The 24,538-nt window shown below is 40.5% G+C and overlaps 1 protein-coding gene across 15 annotated transcripts in view; it reads left to right on the forward strand.

Moving 5' to 3' along the window:
• Window positions 1-4,061: 4,061 nt before the first annotated feature.
• The window catches only part of PTPRK (protein tyrosine phosphatase receptor type K), a 391,962-nt gene continuing 371,485 nt past the window's right edge, over window positions 4,062-24,538 (forward strand). For all 15 annotated transcript variants that reach the window (XM_032681705.1, XM_032681692.1, XM_032681696.1 and 12 more), the window contains exon 1: window positions 4,062-4,349. In XM_032681705.1, the coding sequence (XP_032537596.1) occupies window positions 4,238-4,349 (112 nt within the window). In that variant the 5' untranslated portion in view covers window positions 4,062-4,237. The remainder of the gene's footprint in view (window positions 4,350-24,538) is intronic.

The following is a 24,538-nucleotide window of genomic DNA, read 5'->3' on the forward strand; positions in this document are numbered from 1 at the left end:
TATTTCAGTTGTGAACTATTTTGTCTGCTTGAAAAAAATAAGACAGGATTTGGTCAATAACAGGTAATTGAGGCTATGAACTCTTTTTAAAAACCCAAATGTTACTTTATCAAAACTGCAGAAATGACAAGCAGACCAAAGTAATATTCTGTCTCTGGGTAAAGAATAGAAAATTCTACCCTGAAAGGTGGACATTGCTGAGAATGTTGGTCAGGTGAGAACAGGAGGCTCAGGATGGGAAATCACAGAATGATATTATAGAATATTAGAATCATTTAGGTTGGAAAAGACTTCCGAGATCATTGAGTCCACCCTTTGGCTGAACAAAACACCACACAGCTCTCTGTAATCACACAAGCTTGTCACTAGCTCTGGTGACATTGGGACTGAAGAATGTGAGCAAGAGCTGCAGAGGTACCCCTCTCAAAGGGTACTTCACTTGTTGCATGCCCTATTCTCACCATGTACCACAAGTAGCTGGGTGAACGTGGGGAAGCTATTATCCAGGTCCACCTGTGCACACATCATATGCATCAGTGAATCATCATCCTTTTAGACCTCTGCCTGCCCTACATTTGCATCAAAAAAGCAACTGGGAGAAAGTTCAAAGGCATCAGTAAGACTCAGCATTGTCTCCTTCTCTTCAGTTCACACGTCCATAGTTAGACAAGAGCTTTGGCTGTTGGTTCTCTGTGGAATTAGTATGCTCTAAAAAAGCTTCTGTGAGAACTAGGGAGCAAAATATCACATTTAATTGAAATTTGCAGTACATTTTATGGAGGTATTTTTTTCAGAAGTCAAAATACAATGACAACCCTGACATGGGCATTATTGGAAAACACCAAGAAAACCTCAGTCAATACGAGTCTCAATTTTCTCTAGGATCTTCAACCTCCAAGAGCCAGAACTTCAAGGCCTTGGATCTTTTTAAGACTCACAAAATAAATGAGCAGTTTTTCACAAAGGAAACAAAACTGTAGAGGGGTGGAAAGTCGAATGGGAGCAGCAGGATAATGAGAATCCTTGACTATCTGATTTTTTGAAAAATTTCATTTAAATCTCTCCAAATCCCCTTGTGCTCTAGGTTAAAGGAAAAGAGTGAAGAGGGAACTATCTTTCCTGATTAGGAATACGTAACTTACTGTAACATATCTAAACTTTATATACTATTCATATGCCATGGGGAAATACCACCTTCAATAAGAATTCTATCATATAACACTGGAATATTGTTAATTTAATATATTTTACTGTGAGATTATATATTATGCTAGATAACTGTCAGTCATTATGAACATAATTAAATGATAGCCTGTATTAAAAAATATGTTATGATGGGTTTAACAACACCCAAAACTATAATGGGGAAGTTTTAACAGGGAATGCAAAGAGAGTAGAGGCATCTAGTCAAGTTTCAGAACCAAACTTTCTTGAATTTGACAGAGATTTATTAGGGAATTTATTTAGAGTTGTAATTATCACAATAAACAGTACCTTCCTTAAGTTCCAAATACCCCTTAGGCTGGAGGGAAAGATGTTGGGGTGTATCCATCTTTCTGCTGCTATATTTGGCTTGTATTTAGCATACAAGTTGTTTGCTCAGACAGTTCGTAAAAGATGTGCAAGAGGTAATATAGATATACTGGCTCTTAATTGGAAATGTAAAAACTGTAAAACATTTAAAGCTCTAAAACTGTAAAAGCTGGAACAAAAAATAAATCCATTCATGTTATGTAACATAAAAATGATCTCAAACCTGATGTTTAAGTTTAAATATTTTTCAGGATGCCAAGTACAGTAGAAAGACGCAAAGAGTGAACTACACATAATAGTTCAACAGACTGAGGGAAAAGTGAGGTCACAAGCACATCTCACCCATACCTCTTAAGCTTGAACTCTCCAGTCAAAGAAAGAAGAGCAATCAAAATCCTTTTTATTGCTTTTTAACAGCAATGTGAGTAATGGGAAAGGATGAAATCCCAAGAGACTCCTACTGGAAGATATGTAAACTACCTGGATAAAGCACAGTACATCAGTGGGATTCATCATCTTATAGCAATGAAATGGAATAGTGACCTGGACCTGCACGTTCACTATCACCTACCAACTGCTCCCACATTCTGGATCTCTGGACGTGGCAATCTGCAGTACTGGACACCAGACATACATGCAAACCTGCCACGATGGTAAAGGGGAAGCAGGCATTAGTCTTCCTCTTTCTGCTTCCCAAACCATTCACAAGTTATCTGGCTTGAAGCCACTTTTACAGTGTCAGTTCTATAGCTCTCAGGATAAAGGCTGGCATCAGATACCCATGTACTCCTCCACAACTATGTCTATATGACTTGGAATTTTTTCATTAAAAGTTTTCGCCTAACAACAGAAATAGTGTTGCAGCCTCGTGCATCAGAAACTGGGGTGGCACGCTGCTTTCCTTCCCCTTGCTCAGAACAATTTCCAATGTTTACTTGGACCTAGTACGTGGCCCATCCTTACTGAAACACTGGGTGTCATGAGATCATCTCACACAGCTCCCATTCTTCTTGAAGTTCAAACAAAGAGCCAGTGTTCACTGAAGCACATCATGCAAGTTGGTTTTCGGCCACTCCACCCAAATGAAGGACGGGGGTTCCAGGTGCACAGGTTTTTTTAGTGTTAGTTTTTTTTTCTGGGGGTGTGTGAAGTACATGCGGTAGTTCGTATAACAAAGCAAACTGCTGTGTTCCATCTGTTTCTTAATTTTTTCTGCTGCGAAAACCTTGCGAGGCTTAAAGGTAAACCCCAGCTGCCAGACATTGGCTGGAAATGATTTTGAATCACAGCAAACCTTTGATGAGCCTGGATTGAATTTCGAGTTTGCAATAAAACCTGTGAGTTTCCAGTGGTTTCAGGTTCGTTTGTAATCACTATACAACGTCTCTAATTACAAGCTGTCACGAAAAAAGAAAATCTAATAAAAAATAGGTTAAAAAAATTGGAGGAAATTATGCCTATTTAAACAGAAATTCCAGCACTGGTGGTTTGATCTGTTACTCTAAATGCTTTTTGGGTTTTTTTCAGAGACAGAAAACGAGGCTGTTATTATAGGGCATACCTGGGAAAGAGTATTCTGCTTCTCAAACCACGGGTGTCAGTCTCACAGCAGCACACAGACCTGTCTGAAAGGTCGAATTTCGATTACACGTGGAAATGACAGCATTAATGGCAATACTCTTTATTACCATTCCAATTCCGATCAATGAGCCTTTACTAGCATTAGAAACCAGACAAGTGTTGCCAAAAAAGCAAAAACATGAACCCTGACTCGAGGATACAGCCAGGCTGCTTGATGTGCGCTGATAACTCCACGCTTGCCACCCGATCGATACCGCGTTTCCAAAAGCGGGATCAGACAGCATATCCCGCCCTGGGCGGGGGGACTTCCCTCCGTAACCAGCACCCGGGACCCTCCGCCCCCGGCCGCGCTCCCTGCCCCGACCTCCCGCCCCACCAGCTCAGCCGGCGCGCTTTCCCTTCCGCCCCTCTCCGCCTCCTCCTTCTCCTCCAGAAGCGGCAGGTTCTCCCCAGGCGGGGGGACGAGAGCGAGGGGCTCGTACAGCCACCGGTAGCGGCTCCTGTGCCGTGCTGAGCCGAGCCGAGGCGAGCCGAGCCGCGCCGAGCCAGGCTGTGCCGTGCAAGAGTGAGAGGAGAAGAGTCGGGCCGAGCCGTGCCAGAGAAAGCAGAGCCGTGTCGAGCCGAGCCGTGCCAGTGAAAACAGAGCCGTTCCGAGCCGAGCCGTGCCAAGGAAAGCAGAGGCAAGCCGAGCGGGGCCGGACAGCACTGAGACGATCCGGGCAGCGCCGATCCCATCCCAGCCGGCGCTGCCCCCGCGCCTGCAGCAGGAGGCGCTGCCGGGCGCCGCTGCGCCCGCGCCGGGCTGCGGGCCGGAGTCCCACATTCCCCGTGCCAAGTGCCGGGGAACGGGGGTTGGACGTGCGCTCTCGGCTCCTCCCTCCAGCCCCGCTCTCCCAGCAGCAAAGTAACTCCGGAGTACGAGGGGAGTCGGTGCCTCTGCCGCCGCGCTCGTCGCGCCGCAGACGGCTGCCCCAGCGGGCGGCCCCGGGGCCAGCGGGCGCCCCTCGGCGCGGGGGTCTCCTGGCGAGGCGCCGCGGCGAAAGGGGCGGGCGAGGCGCGCTCCGCCCGCCGCCGCGGGCCGGGGCAGCCCCGGCCTCTTTCAGAAACTTCTCCGCAAGTCGGCATGGGCAGGGGGGCCGGCGCCGCCGCCTCGCTGCCGCTGCTGGCGGCGCTCGCCCTGCTGGCCGGCCGCTCGCCCGCCCTGCTCGGGGCGGCCCGGGCCCAGTTCTCCGCAGGTGAGTTGTTGCTCGGCGCCCAGGTAAGGGCGGGCGGCGCGGCTGGGTCGCGCCGTGCTCGGGCTGTGCGCCGGCAGAGGAAGGAGAGAGGGTTGCGGGGGGTCGCGGGTGGCACTGCTCCGGGTTCCCGCCCCGAGGAGCGGCGGTGGGGCTGCAGAAGGGCCGCCCCACACCTCCATCCCCTCCGCTCTGCGGGGCGAGGTGCGGCGGGGTGGGCGACCCGTGCGTGTGCTGCCGGCGCAGGGCTTGCAGGGGCGGGCAGGGCGCGGGCTTCGGGCACCTCACAAACTCTCCTTCCTCCCCTCCTCCTCCTTCTCTCCCCCGGCCAGCCTCCCAGGTGCCGGCGGTGCTGGCGGCGGGGCCGGAGCTGCTCTCTCCCCTTTCCCTGCTCAAACTTTTCCCGGCGTCTCCCTGCTCAGCGTAGGGGGCGCAGCCCGCGGGGCGCCCCGGCCGCTCCCCTCGCCCCGAGGCGTGGGGCGGGAAGGCAAGGGCTGCCGCTGGCCAGCGGGATCCCCCCCTTCCACACGAAAAAAAGATTGGTGGGCGAGAAAGGGGAGGGAAAGCACTATGTAGGGCCGACGTCTGTAGGGCCGGCAAGAATTTCTTGCCCCTTCCCCCCCCCGGCCCACGGCACGGGGTTTTGCGGAATTAAAGCCCTTGGGGCCGGGCGGTGGGAGCTGTGGCCGGGGCGGCAGTGAGTTGTTGGCCCCAGGAGAGCCTCGGGGCAGAGAACACGGGGCTGAAGCGGTCGCTCCGGGCGGAGAGGGGAGGCAGCATCTCCTGTGCTGTGCCGGGGCGATGCGGGGCAGTGGGGGGTCGTGTGCGGGACCCTCACCCCCACCTCCTCCTTTATGAAGCACCCTTCGTTTCCTTGGGGTGAAGCTTTATCTTGAACGGGTTCTTCTTATTTTTTACGGTGTGAAGTATCACGCGAATGACCAGCTGACTAGCTGAAATAGACTTCAGGCTCTTATTTTTCTTTTTCTGGTTTCCCGCTCCCCCCCCTCCCTCCCCCCTTTTAAACAGTACTTACAATTGCACCGGGTGCATTAATTCGACAGGCATTTGAAGCCTTTATCATAGGATGCTGATTTGAAAACTGCCATTAATAAAAGTATCTGCACTCATGAGACTTCGAAGCATGGTTTTCATAAGGATTGATGTGTAGTTAGGGGGCTTTTTTTTCTTTTCCTCTTGGTTCTCCTATAAATTAGTTTTTAATTGAGACATGTGAGATGTGTCGTTGATTAAGAAATGTGCTGAAGCAGTGCTGGTCTGAACAGATTACATGTCTCCTTCTGTGTCTGACTTCGGTGTGTATAATTTAATGTCTGAGTATCAGAATTGTAAAATTATGTAAGCACCTACAAGCCCTTTACCACAGGAAGGGAAATGTACCATATAGCAGCTGGTATGTTATAGGAACAGGTAAAACAAAATATTCCCAAGCATAATATCTTTTCATTCAAAACCATAGTGAAATCAGACCAGTGATTTTTGCTTTACTCTGACTCGTCAGACTAATGTTAACACCAAAGGTAACACTTACGTAAAGATTTTTTTTACAAGCTTGTTCACTGGTGTAAGAACAGTAGGAAGTTCTGATAACTTATATGGTCCGTGGTATTTTATGCTGAAAATGTGGCATGCAGCCCATTTTAGAATTGCAAGTGCAAGCAGTCAGGTTGGTACTGTGGGGTATGTGTTAGGTAAGTGGAGAAGAATGTTGAATATCCTTCTGACCAGAGCAGGTGAAGCTTGTCGAAGAGTTGAAGAATTGTATCTAGGAAACATGAGATTTTGTGTGTGTGTGTGTGTGTGTGTGTGTGTGTGTGTAGCATGTCAGCAGATAGAGACTTTAATTTCTATTGCCAAGTATCAGAAATGCTGGTGTATTGTACCAGTTGGAGGTTTATTAGTTGGAGACACAGACTTTTTTTGAAGCTTTAGCGAAATAGACTTGTCAGTAGCTGGTTCTTTCAGTGTACTTAGCTTAAGGTATGGTTCTTGGGCTTTTATGAGATACATTTGATATCTGCAAGTAGAGCTATGCCCTACTGAATTTGATAACTAACATAAATTTTGGTTTTGTTCCTTATTCTAAGCCAGTCCCTGAAGTGTGTGTGTGTGTGTTTGATGAGACATCTTTATCCTGGTGTTAGTGAATGCAGAACACAAAGGTTTGGATTCATGTCTGTTCCAGTGAGAACCATTCTGTAGCCTACAATGAGATATTTCTGTGTTTAGTGCACACTGGAGCATCTGTTTTCTTCCTAGTCATCTCTGCTGTTTAACATGAGTACTGTTTTTCAATCATCTTTTTTTGACTGCCTTTCCCACTCCTCACTTTAATATTACAGCCTGTACTTTTCCAGGTTAAACTACGTCTAACTAGTTGTCAGCTTCCTTTTTATTAATAGTCTTCTTGTCTGAATTGTAAGAATTTTAAACTGTTAATTTTTCTTTTCATTTATGAAGCTGTTAATTCAGTCTGGACCTTTCACAAATCTCTCGCATTGTAATTTGATTTTTATTTCCTCTTTATGATGCTCTGTACTACTCACGAGCATGAAAGATTGCCAGATACAGAATTCTTCATTAAAATTTTGACATGTTTATTAAGGGTCTAATCAAATTACAGAGTATGAATTTCTTGGCCTTTTTCAGAAGCTGTGTGGGATAGTTTGTTGTCCGTTCTTCCTCCTAGCATATTCTGGGAAAGCGAATGAGAAGGAGCAGCAGCAAGTTAGGAAAAGGAACAAGATACATCTTGTAATTTGTTGCAGTCTTAGAAATTGTGCTTGTATATCTTCTCCGGCCCTTAGCACATAATTGAAATATTGTATCTTTTGTCTTTCTCCAGAGATTTCGATTGAAAAAACCCAAGCAAACAAAACCCCAAGCAGCTTCTATCTACAGGTCCCCCCTTCCTCCACCTACCTCCTTCCCGCCCCAACACAGGCATAATCCTCAGTGTAATGTTTTCTGGTCTCTGTAGATTGTTTCTTTACACCGCTGCTTTCCATGACCCTTCAGCTTGGGTGCGTGCCTGTCAGAATCTAGGCCAAAATGTTTTGGCAGTGTGTTCTCTGTTGAAGTCTAGCTATTCCTTATATAGCACCTTCTTTCATCTGCAACTCCTACAGTTTGATAAAGAACAAGTTCAGCTTGTTTTCACAACTCAATCACTTTAAACTTATATTTCTTGAATATTATTTTTAGCAATTTGCATGTTTTCAAATTTGAAAAAAAAACCCAAGGAAATATTTAAAAAAATTTTTTGAAGAATGCTGCTGGCTTGTCAACTAGCTCATAGAAATACGCATTGCACTGCCTCTGATGGTGTCTGTGTAAGTGTGTGGGTTTTTTTAATACTAAATAAAAGTTATGAGGATAAAAACTGTAGAAATGCATGAGCTTACCTGCAGCTGTTTAACCATGATATTTCAGATCATAGAGATAGTTAAGCATAAAAAGAACTGTATGTTTTACAAGTTCGAGTCATTTATTAGGGTAGGTATTCCTCAGATTTTCTCATGCGAAGTCGTTATTGTCACAAATAAACAGTCAAGAGTAAATATTTCTAGGGTAATATTTTTCCCTTCCCCTGATAAAATAGTTAGATTCTCTCCCAAAGGCTGGCTATAACTCAGAAATTTGATGTGATAAAGTAGAAGATGTTATTTGTTTTATAAAAATTTGTCATTAAATATACTTACAGAAATATATGAAAATCATAGTAAGCATATCTATTATTTGTAATCATGTAGTAGGAGAAAGTGAGGGCTTTTTGAAAATGTTTAAAAATACTTGAAAGTAATTAACTCAAATCAGCCCTTTGCTGCCAGAACAGCAAAAGTTGCTTCACTCTTATTTTTTCCTTGAATGTGCTACAATTTGCATGTGATATACCGGAGGCACTGGTGTAAGTAGGCGTGTATGTATAAGAGACTGTTCAGTAGCTTCCCCCCCCATCAAGCTGCTAAAATGTATTGACAAATTATATGGAAAATGAGTGAAATTAAAAATGAAATTGCTTTCTTGCTTTCACCTCCTCCTTTGCAAATATTTTCCTTTCCTTTATATGTTCAGCTCCTTCCATGGCACTGTTGGTTCACAGATCACTTGTTTATCTATATTTTCAGATGCAATATTACATTTAAAAAATCAATATAAATTTTCTAAGTGGAACTTAACTGATTCAGATGAAATTGGAAGCACCCAGCACATGATGACCCCAGAAGTCTTGTTTAGTCCCTTTTGTCTGAGAAATCACAGTACTGCTTAAGAACTTTGGTAGTGATGTGCATCTTAAACCGGGCAGATGTCATGCCCTTATTTAAGATCTGCTTATGATAATTAAAAATAAAAAATAAAAGAATCATAATGGGGAAATCTGCACATGATCAGGTGAGAGGTCCACCTAGCCTAGTATCCAGTCTCTGATGGTGGGCACTCAGGGAAGGGGGTGTTTGGCAAGGTGAGTGACTTCTTTGGAGTACTGTCTGTCCACAGAGACAATGTGTTGGTGTTTTATACTGTAAGTGGATTCTTGTAACCATGATCATGCCTAATGATGTATTCAGCCTGGATTGTTTTTAGCATTTGCCTCACTTTGTGGCAAGGAATCTATAGGTTGTGTGGAAAAAGCTTTGTTTTTAAAATTGCTGGTTGTATTTCACATATTCTAGCTCTTGTATTAAAAGATGATTAATCATTTCTTCCATTTTACTTTCTTCATGGCACACATGATTTTTTCCACCCTGTTTCAACTATTCTAGTCAGAAAAGTCCAGTCGTAGCCACTTGCTATGAAGGTACCATTCCATATATTCTTTATCAGCTTTCTCTTCTCTTTCTGTTCCAGTTCTACATTGCTCAGAGTATTCAAGACACAGCTGCCTGATGGATTTATATAGCACTTAATAATGATTTCTTTTCTGTTCCCTATGTATAGGGATAGTGATCATTCCTGTCATATGCTTGGCTTTTTTGACCATTTATCTTGCTTCTGGTTCTGAGCTGACACTTTTGTGGAACTACCCATTTCATTACTGAAGAGTTGAGATATTGCAGTTAAATGATGGACGGTGGGGTGGCTGTGTCAGTGGACTGCAGGACCCTTGGGAAGGAGAGAGTCTTTAAACTTTGAGTCCGCCCTTTTGGAGGGTGGAGAACTTTTAAGCAAGGCTCTTGAAGGACCCGTGACCTCATGCTGGATGTTTGGGGGAGATACCTGGTTAATGCTTACCACTGTGGTTTGCCTCTTTCTCTTTTTGAAATGCTCTTGTTAATACAAGTGAGTTAAAAAGAGTTTATCCTCTTCCATGTAAAGATTGACAGTATCTGGATTAACATGCAGAGAGATCTGCAGCACTGCTGTAGAGTTGTTTCTTGCTGTGGAGTCTTTATGGTGTCTTTGTGTGACTGCTTTAGCTGGTAGACCTTTAGGTCATCTTACCTCCCAGGAGCTGGATATGTGACTGAGTGTCAGCTTTGCTTTACATTAGCATCTATTTTGATGAAATCTCTACTCTTCCTTTTGCAACAAACATCCTGTTGAATGTGTAATAGGAAGCTTCCAAAAAAATCACTTTAGTCCTGATAGCTGAGTCAGTCAGGACACACCTTGTGTTTTCATGTGCTGGTGGAATCCCATCTGTCATAGCTTAGCATTGTCATGAAAAGATGCCTTTGTAGTGCTGTTCCCAGAAGCGTGCACTCAGATTTGCAGCTTCAGTTGCAATCTGCCAATGCTATTAAGCTAATTTAAATTATGCTGCCTCAGAGGGGGGCATTTCTATCACTTGAATAGCTCTCTGGTCTTCGCCTGTGCTAGATCTGGCCACCATGTGGCCTGTGGATGAGTTGGTATAGCTTTGTGTGAATGTTCTTGAAGGAAAGATAAGGGCTTGGGATTAGTTCCCTTATAGCACATGTGGAGCCATTTAAGTTTGATGTATGGGAGATGAGGGCTTATGGTGGGAAGGCTTAGTTTGACAGCTGTAACTGCAGTGCAACTCATGTAAGGTGAATACGGCACTGTTTTGATCACACTGGCTGTGTACTCTTCTCACCATGCCAGCACTTTGTTCACCCAAGGAAGTACAAGGAGCAGGCAGGAGAGCATGGATTGGGATGTGAAGAGAGGCCCAGTGCTCCCCCCTGGAGCTGGAGGGATTAGACTGGGTGAAGGTGGTTGAGGCTGCATTCTGGCTGACTGTACACCAACTGATGGCAGGGTGCTAGTGTTTATGACATGCATCTTTGAGTAAACTGGACTTAACTGTGTTCTTTTGTTATAATAGATAGCTAAGGCATTTATTACATAAGTGTATAAATAAGGATTATGAGGTTGTTGTGACACCCTGTTTGGGGCACAGCAGGAATTGGTTTAAAGCTGGGTTCGGAATCACATCTTTCCATGCATGATTTGTTCTTCCCCATTCTGTGGGGTGTTTAAATAGGTCATAAGACTTGTGGATATGGGTAGAAGAAGAAAAATGGCCATGGTTTCAAAAGGTTAGGGCGAGCCAGTTGAGGAGTGGTAAATGGCATTGGTAAAAATTTTGTATCATCTGGCTGACAATAAAATCCTGCTGTACCTAATTTTGTAGGTCAGATAGGCCATTACCTTGTGCTGCTTCCTGGTAAGCCTTGACTACAAGTGGCTTTAAACTAGTAGTTTAAAACTATGCAAATGACCCAATCTGAAGTCACCTATAGTGCATTGCTAATGTGTAGTTTTGAGTCAGAGTCTGCTCTTACCAGGAAGCTATATAGTTGAAAGCTGTGTTTGCATTTTCTAGTCATTTTGTAAATATTAGAAGCTAATAGAAACATACTGAAGTGTTTTTCTGAACAAGAAGTTATTAGTATCACTGTCAACTCAATGCTCTGTTTAAATGAACAAGCAAAAAGCTGCTTGCCTTCTTTTAAGGGACTTTTAGTTGACTTAATATCTGACACGTTTCTCTGTAAATAATCTGCATTTGTCCTTTGAAAGGTAAAAGCTAAGTACTGATCAGTGAATGTGAAACAAGTTTTTAGATTTGCTTTTTGTTAGTGAAATTTAATTACTGTGGAAGTTAGAGTTTTTATTCACAAATATCTACATGTATTTCAGTTAAGAACAATTTATTCGTTGATCTAACCAGATCTATTTTGTGATTTGTCATGGCCAAATCTTTACCTTAACAGCCTTTGCACTGTTTTATTTTAAACAGTCTAAAATATCCAACAGGATATATTTCTTAGTAGTGAAACAGTGAAATTATGTCAGAGTGCTGCGATTTGGTTTTTTATGGAAGACCGCGCATGAAAAGCTCTGTGAAGTTGTTAACCAAGATAATTTCTACTGTTGACAGATAAAGTGGTTGAAGAATTGAGACTGTAGAATTGAGCCTCAACAGAGGCAATATATCCTTAAAGCACTGGGTGGACGATGAGGAATTTGATCAGGAAAATTTGTTGCAACATCTGTAAAACATACCTGTACTCTAGGGTAGGAACATAGCATAAGCATATAGCAGGAAGATCCACTGTAGAGTAATAAATGACATATAAGTGATACAATAGTCTCTGGTTAAAAACATCTGAGTATCCTTATAAAACAGGGAACAACGCTGGCCACTGCCAAAAGGAAGGAGGTCCTCCCAAAAGTCACAGCAAATGTTACAGCAATGGGGCAACTTTGTACTGATAACTTGGAGTCACTTTCTCAAGCAGAATAGGCTGCAATTATAAACTTATTTTCCTGTAGTTTTAAAATCTGGGACTGCATTAGGGTTTTTTGCTGGCATAGCTATATTTCCTTATAGATTTGTGTTTTTGATTTTTTCCCCCCTGAAATTACTCAATGGCAGGTGTGCAAACAAACAAAAAAACTGTGTGGATGAGGTCTAAAACAGATTTGCTTGTCTAATAGTCCAGAGGGGACAAAACAAAACCAAACTAAATAAAACCCAAACCCACAACAGTATTTTCCATAAGCCTGAAATAACTGTTCATGTAAAAACTTGTCTTAAACTAGAAGGGGCTGTGCATGGGCTTGTCAGGCGTTTGTTCTCTTAAGAAGGTCATATGTTTATGGAATTAGCTCATATTTACAATAGTACACAAAGTATATGCCTCAGTAAAAGATTTGAGAGACTTAATTTCTTCAGGATTGGTGCTGTGAAAAAATTAAATTCTTTTCCTGGTACTAAGGGTAATATGAGCTTATTTTTGTTAGCCAGTGTATGAAAAATTGGACCCTTCAGTTTGTCAGAACGTCATTTACTTCTGCTACTACTTACTAAAAACATGTGATTATATTTATTGAGTAGCAAAAGAAGCCATTTCTCAACTACCATGTCATAAAATTAATTCTACTGACTTATGAGACACTATGGAATACTTTAAACCCAAGTTCTGTTGCAATTAAATTATGCTATGTTCATTCTAATTATTGCACACTGGTTACTCAATTTATTCTGAGGTGGAGTTGTATGCTTTCTTTTGTAGGTAAACACTTGTTCTGAAACAGTAAAAATGACTGATGAATATTAACCAGAACAGAAAAGTACTATGAAGAACAGTTGTGGCTGTAGTTCAAATGAATTCAAAACTGCTCAGAGTTAAATTTTTGACTGGATAGCTGACTTCTTGAACTATTTTTTTGTATTACTGTTTCCCAATAGAGGTTGTGTTTATTTGTGAGTTCTATAGTACAGTTATATCTGTTCTTTTAAAATGATTTATGGTTTTAAGTAAAAAAGAAAAAAAATTTGAAATTTTAGGCTGCTTTTGTCTTTTTCCCTACAGTAAAAAATTAAAATTATAAGACCTGGTAGAGAGTTGTCCATTAGAAAAATGCTCTCATTTGATATTTTGACACTTCATTATATGGTTATCATCTCTATGTGGTATTAGGCTGGAGTAAGATCAAAATGTCTTAGTTTTCCTAGTGTTATCCTGTTTGCCTGTTCTTTGTCAATGTGAAAGCATTTATCAGACATGAGAGCGCTGAAGAAATGTGTCTGAGTTTGTGACTTCATACAGCAGATAAGTGCTCTGTGCTGACTGCCATTACTGTACTTAAAATGCTTTGAAGGGACGATTTCTTAAAATCTACTAACCCAAAATACCAAAGGCAGTTTTATATTTTGTTCAACTCCCGATTCCTTTGAAGAAATGCATTTTTACAATTGTAGAAGATACCTGAAAAAAATACCTCTCAAATTAGTATGCTTAAATCTGCATGTTGCATATGTTTTAAGTAGACAATACATGCCAAACATTGTTGTGTTAACTTTTTACTGCGATTTGTCATAAGTTGTAAAGACGAGATAATGGTGTTGACTTAAAAGTAATGTTAAGTAAGTGAAAAAACTCCAAGTAAACTCAGAACTACCCAATGCTCCCATAATCCCTTCCCCCATCCCTGTAGAAAGAAGTGGATTATCATTTTCCCGCTGTTCTCATGCTCCTTGACCCCTCACCCCAGTTTTTTTAATCTCCTTGTCTGTCCTTGTGTTTTGTTGGAAGAGTTTTATGTCGATGTTAAAGTTTTGTGCCATAAGTGAAGGGGGAGGCAAGGTATATGAGATTCCTTACTCAAAAATGGTTAATCAGTATAAATATATAGCATTAGATTGTTCAGGAAGTTTCTGTGTTCCTTTGCTTAACTCCTTAGCTGTACATGTCTTTGTTGACATGACAGTGTTGTTTGGTGCATTCCACGTTCACTTTTCAGGCTAGAAAATTTCCAGTTAAAGAGGCTTTCCAGTCTTGCACAAGAGAAATGTAATGAAATGGTCTTTTCAGTTTTTTCCTTATTCTATTCAGAAAAGCCAAACAAATATTCTTTTTGCAGTTAGTTTTTACTAGTAATCTGTCCTGACTCAACTCGTGAAAATACTAGAAATCGCAAACTCATTCCACAGGCTTGTCAGCTCTTCAGCATGTGAGTGTTTTGTGTGTGTGGCCTTGTTTAGTGCAAAAGGTCTATTTATATTAAGTTTCTTGTATTTGTAAATATCTGTGGGGTTGGCTTTCCTTTCTTGCCACCTTTTCTTCAAGATAGTATGATAAATTATTCACACACCACCACCCCCCCAAGAAAACCCTTCATCTATTTGCTCTGTGTACTTAAAGCTATAACATATGTACGTATGTAAGTGTGAATTAAAGAAAGACTATTTGCAGGTGAGACCAAAACCCTTAGTGTATGATAATTTGGGTTTCTGAATCAGTTGAAATGAAGCTTGGTAATGAAAGGGAATACAGTTTCCCTAGTAGACACAGGCTAAACAGAGGGGTGTAATGTCATAAAGATTTAAAGACTTCTTTTTTTTTTTCTCTTGTTATTTTTAATTTTTTTTTTTCCTGACTTAGGCAGCTGAAAGCTGTCAGTGAGAAGTTGTCAGTCAGATTGTTTTTTTTTAAATATTAAAAGTTAATATTTTTAAACCAATTCATTTAGTAGTTACTGACTTTGGATGCCATTAATAGCCAAGCTGGTTAGCTTTTTCCTTTCATAAAGTTAGTTCAATGATTTAATGCTTTGATTCACCTTGCATAAGTGGGAAGGTGTTGCATTCTTAGGTGGTGTGTTACTCCTAGTACTTTTTTTTCCCTTTCTTTTTCTTTTTTTTTTTTTTTTTTTCCTTTTTTCTTTTTCCTTTCCTTTGAAATCCCTGTATGCTGATTTGGTTAAATACTGCAGTGTAGGTTAACAGCTCCTTATGAGTCATGCTGAAGGCATGAAGTGCTTTCAGGTCTGCAGTTCTTTCCAGGGATGAGTGAGTTCCTGGCCAGTTTGTGTATCCTGTTGTCTGCACAGCAGCAGTTAACCATTAGACTCAGTTTATAAGCTGTTTTAAATGCATTGAAGTAAATTTACTAAACAGCTTTTTTTTGGGTGATGATTGATTCCTCTGGATCACCTATCTGTATTTTTTTGAGTTTATACTCTGGGTGTTCAATTCTTTTGGTGATTTATTGGTGTTTCTGTCAGCTGTTGAACCAGGAATTGTGTAAAGTGACCAGCATTTGGGAAGGGCAAGATTATGCTCTCATTTAGAGAGACTGCACAGATGTTCTCTATGAGCATTCAGAAGAGGGGAGTCTGTACATTACTTTCAGGTTGAGAGAAACCATGTATTTTAAAATCTTTGGTCTCAGCTTTATGGGCTATGTGATGAGGCTGTGAACCTGAAAAACTAGCATTTGTGATTAATAATGACATTTGCAGACCCTAGGAGTACTGAAATAATCTGTTGGATTGCTTTGCTTGCATAATGATGGTATCCAGATGCTAAGTATAAATCTCTCTCTCTGTTTGCTTAAGCATGGAAATGGGAATGAAAACAAGTAGTAGACAGTTTGTGTTTCTGGGAAATAATTTTGGCCATCCATCTCTTCAAACAACTATTCTTCACTTGTCACCTGAAAGCAACCTTAAATAATCCATGGGTGAGTCTTATTCTATGATAATGAAGTTAAGAGAATTAGAAATAGAAGTGAATATGTGCGTAAAATAACATCAAAACCCCCCCTACTGCACTTAAACGTGAAGCATTTGCATTGTGAACCTAAACAAACCCAACATTAGCAACTGAAACAAATGCCAAAGAAAATGCTCAAATTTACTAAGTTTCTATATTAGGCAGTCCCCAGAGGACACAGGAACAAGTGAATGAAGTTAGTAAATGTTTACTTATCTCTCCAATAAAATAAGAATTTTATTCACTCTTGAGGTGCACTGCAGTACTGATGTTGTTTACAGAATACAGTTTTTTAAGTTTTTACCAAATACTGTTTCCGCGTCTCTGCATTTGTAGTGCCTCCAACAAAGCTGTAGTGGAAATTAGTTTCGAAGAATTTTTTCCCATTAAGACCACTTTGAAAATGGGAATAACATAATATACTCTTAATTTGATTTATGAAATAGAGGGGAGGCATAAGTGCACTATTTCTTTCTTGTTATGTCATCAAACTCCAAATACTTATTTTTAGACTTCTCTTAAAGGAAAAGCAACTGCTCTTTTGTTGATTTGAGGACAAATGTAGGTCCTGGGATCACAATTTTGTAATAAACGCCCCTTTAAAACATAAAGATCCCAGATCTTCTTACATATTCTTCCATGTCACCTCAGTTATTGTCTTGTGGCTGAGGATTGAGTCTTGTGATGGTGGCAGCCTTTCAGCTATGAAAACAAAACAGAAGATTTGAAGAAGAAAGTGTAAAATTAAACAGGGGTGGAAGGGTCTGTAAATCCATTGTGAAATTCCTGAAGTTGATGAGTTTCTTCAGTACTGTGCCATCAATGAGGAGGATGGCCTTTTTTTTTTTTTTGATAAGATAGAAAATATGGACTGAGAATGGAAGGAAGTTAAGACCATCCTTGTTCTTGCTCTTCAGCTTTTGGTACTTTAGGAATAACTCATGTTTCATCATTGTCTTGTTACACTGACAGTTGTAGGTGTATGGGCAGCAATAGGTAAAATTTTAAACAATGCCACTCATGCTCTATGTTGACAGCATCACCGGGTGAAACAGGACAGAAAAACAAAGCAGCATACCTGCCTGTGGGATGAATACCTTCTTGTTAAGATTTCATGACTCTGAGCTGTGAGTAGACAGGGGGTTTTTGTAATTTTCCTGGTAATTCTCAAGTTTCTTCCACGCTTCTGCTCAGCTTTTGTTTTATTGGTGTGGGGTTTTTTAAACTCCCAGATCAGGGTACCTTTATCTTCCAGTTTACTATATTAAAAAGGCCTTGTCAAGGAGGACTCCAGGTAAAACTGGTTTCTGTTTATTTCCTAATCCTTTTTTGAGACATTCTGCATCCAAGATGACTGTGTCTTGTTTATCACAGTATTCTTCTTGACCTTCTTTTATATTCTCTCTTATCTGCTTGTTTACTATATCCCCACTGTAGTAATGAAGCATCTGATTAAATTTGCATTTCTTTGTGTAAGAATTAAGAAAGAGAAGGCAGTATGTGGCCTCTGTATTTAAGGAAAATGGGTCCTTCTTATGTAAAATATTACTTTGGCTATGTGAAGTTGCTATTTCCTTACACTTTTGAGTTGAGAACACAATTAAAAAAAAAGTGGGATTACTGTCATCTGTCAGGGGAAAAAGTAGAGAAAGTGTAACAACATTAAGAACATTAGAGTTGCACATATTAAAAATTTCAGTCTAAATAAGTTGTAATTAAGAGGATTTGCCTTTAGCAGTATAAAAGATAAACTACCAATGATTGTATCTTCTATGTAAATGTTCAGTAATTGATGTATAGCTCATAAGTGGACCCAGTGGCTGTTTGAGGAATGTGTTTATACATGGTAAAATATATAAATACTTCTAGGTTCCCTGGAGTATTTTTGGTTTCTTTCATATATGATTGATCAGTTTACCTAAGACATTGAGTAGTTTGTTCTCAGACACAGTTTACAGATTCTGGCTTGATGAAATGTTATAATAGCAGGAGATCAAGTGTACAGGCAAAGAAGATATTCTTAATGGGGAACTGTAATCAGTGTTTGAAAACTGGCTAATGGATTGCAGAAGATAGCAGCCTAGCAGCCAGCCAGCCATAAGGACTATATATGACAGTGCAAATGCATGGTAAAATTAAATGAAATCAAACCTTGGATAAATGTTCGGAAGTGTAATTCAGTTTGCTTTCCAAAAAGTTTTGAATTGCAGGCTTGGATAAGTAGGAAGGCATCCTTTTTTAATTTAAGCTTTCAACTTGAATGGCTGTGAATATAAACATTAAAAAATAATTTCCAAAGAGAAAATAATGCTATGTTTGGGTAGGGTTGTCTGCACACTTAGCTGCATGGTACGTTGTTCTTGGACTCCTATGAACTGCTACAGCAGGAAATTAGAAGAATTTTGCCTGTTTTATCTGTGACACTAATATCTTTCAGGATAATTCTGTTTTTCTGAATTTTAGACTATGGCTGTGTCTACGTTGACAAGCAATTTGGTGCAACAGATGCTGACTTGAAGCATTAGGAAAAGTGAGACACTTGGAACCATTGCATGTGGTGCAGCCAGGCAGGAGTACCTCAGATTTCATGATCTTTTCCTGTAGGCTAATCATGTCTGGTGTCTTGTGTTCTTACGGATCTCATGGTACATAGTCTACTAACTTTGAACCAAGCTTCCCTGAGAAGTGTCAGAGCACTTCAGGTATGGAGTTTCTGGTTTGCTCTTCTCTGAGTGTGGTGGCGAAGTTCATGTGTACAAGAACTGTGCAGAGAAACAAACTAATGGTAAATAGAGGTAATCAGGGCATTTATTTTCCTTCTCTTTTGAACCACATTCCCAACACAGGTACAGCTTATTAAAAAAAAAAAAAAAAGGTAGAACATTAGAAAGGCTCCCTACAGGAGAGTATACAAAAAACAGTGGGATAAGAAGTTGAAGAGAAACGTGCTCTGAAAAATTAGCAATATTTTTGAAATCATGTCTCTTGCCCTTTCTACAAACATGCATCTATGTTGTGGTTTTAATATAGGACTAGTAGGCTTTTCAAGTGGTGAGCTGATAGGAGACTAAGATAATGATGATGCGTTAATTTAGTGATGAGCGTTTTCAAGGCAGAGAAGCAAACCTTGCAGGGAAAATGGAAAGTTTGTTTAGATAGTGACATTAAATACCGTATTCGTATAATGCTCTATGGTTGGTGTAAAGAGCAAAGATATGGTCTCAAAATGTTTCAGGTAGATGTCATGCAAGCTGAAGATCTCTGTTTTCCTCTCTGAGATTGCCCCTAATGAGACTTTTATTTGAGATATCTGAAATATTTTAGGCTCATGATGTTCCTGTGATTTCTGCTGTACTACACCCCTCATTTTGCACAAAGAGGACTGTACTCCCAGAGACTTGATTGTCAATCAGAAAGGGTACAATAAGGCATTATGCTTTAATTTCTTATGCTCTAACTTATATCCTAGTTTGTTACATAGGTGTGGGGTTATCCCATCCTGCAATGGGTGAGTGAAAGTACATAAAACCAAGGCTGCGCAAAATTACACCTCGCTGAGAGAACTAGTCCTTAATAAGGCACACACTCTCAATGTGTTTGCAAGTAGTGTTGATGGTAATAATGCCTATTAACAATGACACCAATAGCATCTCCACCTGGCAATAACATCAGTTATACTACAATGATTTTCAGGTTAATGTTTGGTAAAAGGAATCAAACCAGTAGTTTTCCTGTGAAAACCTCTGAAAAGAGGCAGGGAAGGGAGAGGGAAGATTTGTTGAGAAGAATGAAGTAGAATATATTAAACTTGAAAGAGGAATATGAATCAGAAGAAATTAGAATTAAAATAAAAATTGACCAGAAGGGGGGGAGCTGTGTGCTAAGGCCAGCTGAGATGTCTGCCCCTATGGAGATTAATATCTCAGTATGTGTGAAGACTGTGATCTGGAAATGAAATTAAAACAAGAATTGACCAGAACTGGGAGATGAACCATTGCACTTCACGGACGTGTCCACCCCCACGGAGATTAATATCACACAGAATAAGGAATATGTGATTTGGAAAAACGATAAACATGCATTCACCATACCAAAGAGATATCTTATAGGACATGGATAGGAAAAAACCTTGACTTTATTTCAGAGACTAATGCTCTGTTGTCAAATAGATTCTTCCAAGGCCATTTGAACATTTCACTTTAGCAGACTTAGCAACAAAACTACTATTGAATGTTTTATTAATGTTGCAAAGCAAATTGTGGCAAGTTCACTCTTCTCATATTTAATCCTCTTTCTTACACAGTAACTAGTAAGCAGATCAGATTTCTGATTAAGCAATGGAGGATCGGTGTCATTATTGACATATGAGACAGTTTTTTCTACCTCTGTCATTTCAATAGCTCCTGAAAGCATGGAGTTTCAGAGGTTAGATTGCCCTTTAGGAGGAGGGAAGTGCAAAGTTTTCACAGTTTATATTTATGTATTAGAAAACTGTGTAATTGGTTTTTTTTTTTTATTTAGCACTTCAACCTTTATTTAGCACACAATCTTTTTTCAGAAAAAAGGTAGGTGTGTGCTTACTTCGAATTTATTAGGACGAGTGACACTTTCCTTTAAATGCCAACTCTTACTCAAAATATTAGAAGTCAGAGAGGTAAAAGTGTATAAAACTAGTCATCTCAAAATACAATTCCAGATGAGATATATTTGGTTACACATTGGGGATATCTGATGATGGAGAAAAATTTTCATTCTTCCCCTGTGTCCCCAGTTTTTAGCATGAAAACTTTCAGGTGTATAGGTTTGCTTTATCTAGAAGTCATGTGAACTATCAAAGGTGTGTGTTTCACTAGGCACTCAAAAGAAAAGCATAATTGTAATTCATGTTATAGTTACAATGCCTATGCTACTACTCATTCCTGTCTCTCAATTTTCAATGCCAGTTTTTTAATGGAGGATGACCTGTGCTCCTGTTTCTGATGGGGACTGTCTGTTGTTGAAGTGGCACAATTTACAGAGGGAGTCATGGCATCTCTGTCTTCTGCTGTGGTAATAAGGACATACGGTATGTTACTGCAAGCCAGAATAGTTTGGGGTTGATAATTTAATTTTGAACGGAGTTGTGAAGGGCATCTGCAGCAAGAACATCAGTGTATGGGCCAATCTCACCAGGAGGAATACCTGTGGGTGCAGGCTGCGTAGTGGCTGGGTGATGGCCGTGAAATAAAGGGATTTGGGGTTGATAGCTGGCTGAGTACTTCTGTGGGGTTTGCCTGCTTTTGTGGGGTTTCTAGTTTGTTTATTTTTGTGAGCAAAGTGAATGGCACATGGGCTGCACCGAGAGGAGTGTAGCTGGCAGATTATGGCAAGCTGTTGTCCCCATCTACTCAGTGCTGGTGAGGTACCTCTGCAGTATTTTGTTGGGAATCGTAACTCTTACCCTCTCCCAAGTCAAGAAAGCATGTCTGTCTGACATGGGAAGCTGAAGTCTGTTGAGAAGCTGGTGAAGTTGAGAAGGTTGATGAAGTTGGGGCCTGGATGGTGTGACCTAGATGGTGTGATCTATAAGGGGTACCTGAAGGGAGCTCAGCTTCTTTGGTCTCAAGATGAAGAGTAGGGGGATAATCTTAACAGGAAGTTGCAAGAACTTAGAGTGATTATGAAGATGACAAAGCAGCAAATAATACAGCAAATGGCAGTAAATGCAAATTGCAGCTTTGGAGGCTCAGCTTGGGTACTATAAAACATTGCTCATGTGGAGGAGGGTGGTGGAGCAGAACACACTGCCTGGGGCAACCTATGTCCATGGAGGCTTTCAGTCCTCAGCTAGACAAAGCTGTGGCTGATGTTATAGTGTTGGTGATAGTTCTGCTTTGAAGGGTGTATTTGGCCTAGATTGCCTGCAGAAGTGCCTTACAAGCAACACTTCTTTGATTCTGGTAGAACTGTAGGCTGCAATTTCATAGGGTGTGGGAACAGGTCGATGCAGGTTGAAAATGCTCCAGCCTGGCAGAATGGCTGGTTGGTCTCTGCTCCAGAGAGACATTTTCATAACCTTTGCTCCCTCTCTGAACAGTCAGACTAGATTTTTTTGTTGTTATTTTATGTGAAGTGATACATTCACAGCCAGCCCAGTATCAAAGAACTTCCATAAGTTTTTGTTGGAGATGAGGAGTGGGTTTGCAGAAACACATGCACTTTCCTTTTTTTTCCTTTTTTTTCCTTCCCTCTAACTATGTGAATTGGGCAAGATTTATGGTTTTAATGCAGACTCACTTATAACCTTGAGTTACCTTACACGTCAAGCATTAAGACAGCAAGGGTTTGGTGCTGAACTGCTTAATCTTTGGTAAGCATAGCTCTATTAGGAAAAGGGTGTCTGTAAATTCTTCCATGTGATTTCCACTGTTCCACAAAAAAGGCTTCTCACAGTTGTATTTAGCACTTGCTGAGGTGAAACCCCTCATGCCTGTTTAACTCTTGACTTTTTAAAGGAGGTGGCCAAGTGAGAAACTGCCTTTCCATCTGGGAGGGCACCTTATGTGATGTTTTCTGACTGGCACAGAAATTCCTGTAGATACATTGCTCTGTGTTGTTAGACCTTTTTTCAAAGCATGGGTGAAGGTGATGTGTTTATATGTGACAATAAGGCCACATTCAAATTAAAAATGAATTTAAAACAGTTTAGTTAAATCATGTTAAAATTCTGTGTGGGTTGCTTTCATTCAGTATTAAAACGTGGTATTAAAATTCAGTTTAGTATAATTCACCTTAGGAATGGATTAGGGTAAATTGGATTAAAGTAGGCTAATTCTGGAAAAAGAGTCTACACAAGTTTTTCCAAGTGAAATAAAATTACTTCAGAAGTAATTTAGACTAATTTTCGTTGTTGCAATGTTTCATCCTATGGTACATAAACGCTGTTGTCAAGATTAAAATAAGATAGGTATATAATTCAGCCCTTCTTTGCTCTGCTGAGCATAAACCTCAAGTCACTGTTTTTTAACACCGAGCCTCTGTTTTATCCTTCTCTTTTGGGAAGCCTCTGAAGGCCCTGTTGATCCTTCTTCCTTGGTGTATCAGGGAGGTACATTTTTCATGTTCTCCAATGGAGTTATGCCAGAAGAAGAATGTACTCAGATGATATATTTTGCTTATTCAAGTTGAGCTGTGTAGACGGGGTAGCTTTCAGGACAAGGCTGCTTTTAAGGATATCAGTAAGGCAACATGTATAAAGGGGTGTCTGCAACAAAACAGCAGTCTCTTAACTAAAGCTGTGACATAAAGGTATATCAGCAAGAGTGATACATCATTTGTGCAGGGCTTTCATTGAGACTGGGTTGGCTTTAGCCTCAGAAATAATTCAGATAGATAAGGTCCCCAAGGCATCCAGTGATCTGTTTTGGGGCAATTTAAGAAAACGACTGTCTACTCCAGTGATCCCTATCAGAGCCTGAAACCAACACAGAGAAGGAAGTGTGTCCACTCCTTTGTGACCACAGTTGACAGCCGTGCTTCTGCCGAGGGGTTGGTTGACTACAGATGATGTGCTGGGGTGTGACCTCCCCAGCTCCCATTTCCAGTTTCTGTGGGCATAGCAAAGGGGGGAACTTAACTTCTTTGGCTGCTTTAACCAAATCCAGTGGGAGTTGGAGCAGTGAGAGCGCTGTGTCGGCAGATTCTGAAAGGGATTAGTTTAAGTCTCCTTGAAGCTGTGTGCTCTGAAGCTATTATAGGCAACCTTCTCATGGTTAAAAACCAAGAAACAAGCTGCTGCTTACCAAGGAAAACATACCCCCTTTCCCAAACCCTCAAACTCAAACAATCCACAGAATGGCACCTTTGTGTATGATGTGTTTGATGTGATGTATACTAGTATTTGGGAAACAAGCTTTATTCATAGTCAAAACTTTTTAAGCTAATATATTCAGATTATTTGGTATTTGGGAAAAGTAGTTTACCTGTTCATGTTTGTTTTAATATGTGATAAAATGAGTGAGGAATTTTTTGCTGAATTTAGAATCTGAAACAGAAGGAGTTTTTTGTTCCAGAAGTGTTAGGTTTGTTTTCTTTTTTTTAAATCTAATTTTTAAAAATTAGAAAAAAAATGTATGTTTCAAGGAAGCTCCTTTCATTGTGTTAATTTTAACTGTGCATTGAGTAGGTCTTCAGGTATGTCTTTCTCCATCTGCCTAGTGACTTAACTCACTAGTTCTGGTAGAAGCTCATTCTAAATGGTATCGTAGCCAAGATGGCTAATCATGCTGCACTTTTTTTTTTTTTTTTAGCAGGAAACATTCAACTTTAAACTCTTTATGATCCTAAAATCCTATCCTTTTACCAAAACTATGAGCTGGTCCTACAACAACCAAAACTTCAGTCTTTGTTTTGTAGAAGGTCAGTACAAAATTTTGTAGTAATTTGGTGTAGGTTCAGTGTACAGTTTTAATATCCAAGTAAATGATTTTGACTGGCTATTGTGTTGCTTAGTGCTTAACGAGAAGGTTAAAAAAGCAGATTGGGTTCTCTTTTGCTTAGCTGTCACAGAATTCTTCAGCAATCCCTATGGACAAGACACCTTCTTGTCCCTATGGACAAGACATGTGATGCTCGCTACATGTTGTTACAACCCGGTTTAGAAGCTCCAAGCTACACTTTTATTTCAGGCTCCAAGAGATTTTGCCCACACAACCTCTTGCAA

This window comes from Chiroxiphia lanceolata, chromosome 3, assembly GCF_009829145.1.
Source record: "Chiroxiphia lanceolata isolate bChiLan1 chromosome 3, bChiLan1.pri, whole genome shotgun sequence".
In the NCBI taxonomy this organism is placed as follows: domain Eukaryota; kingdom Metazoa; phylum Chordata; class Aves; order Passeriformes; family Pipridae; genus Chiroxiphia; species Chiroxiphia lanceolata.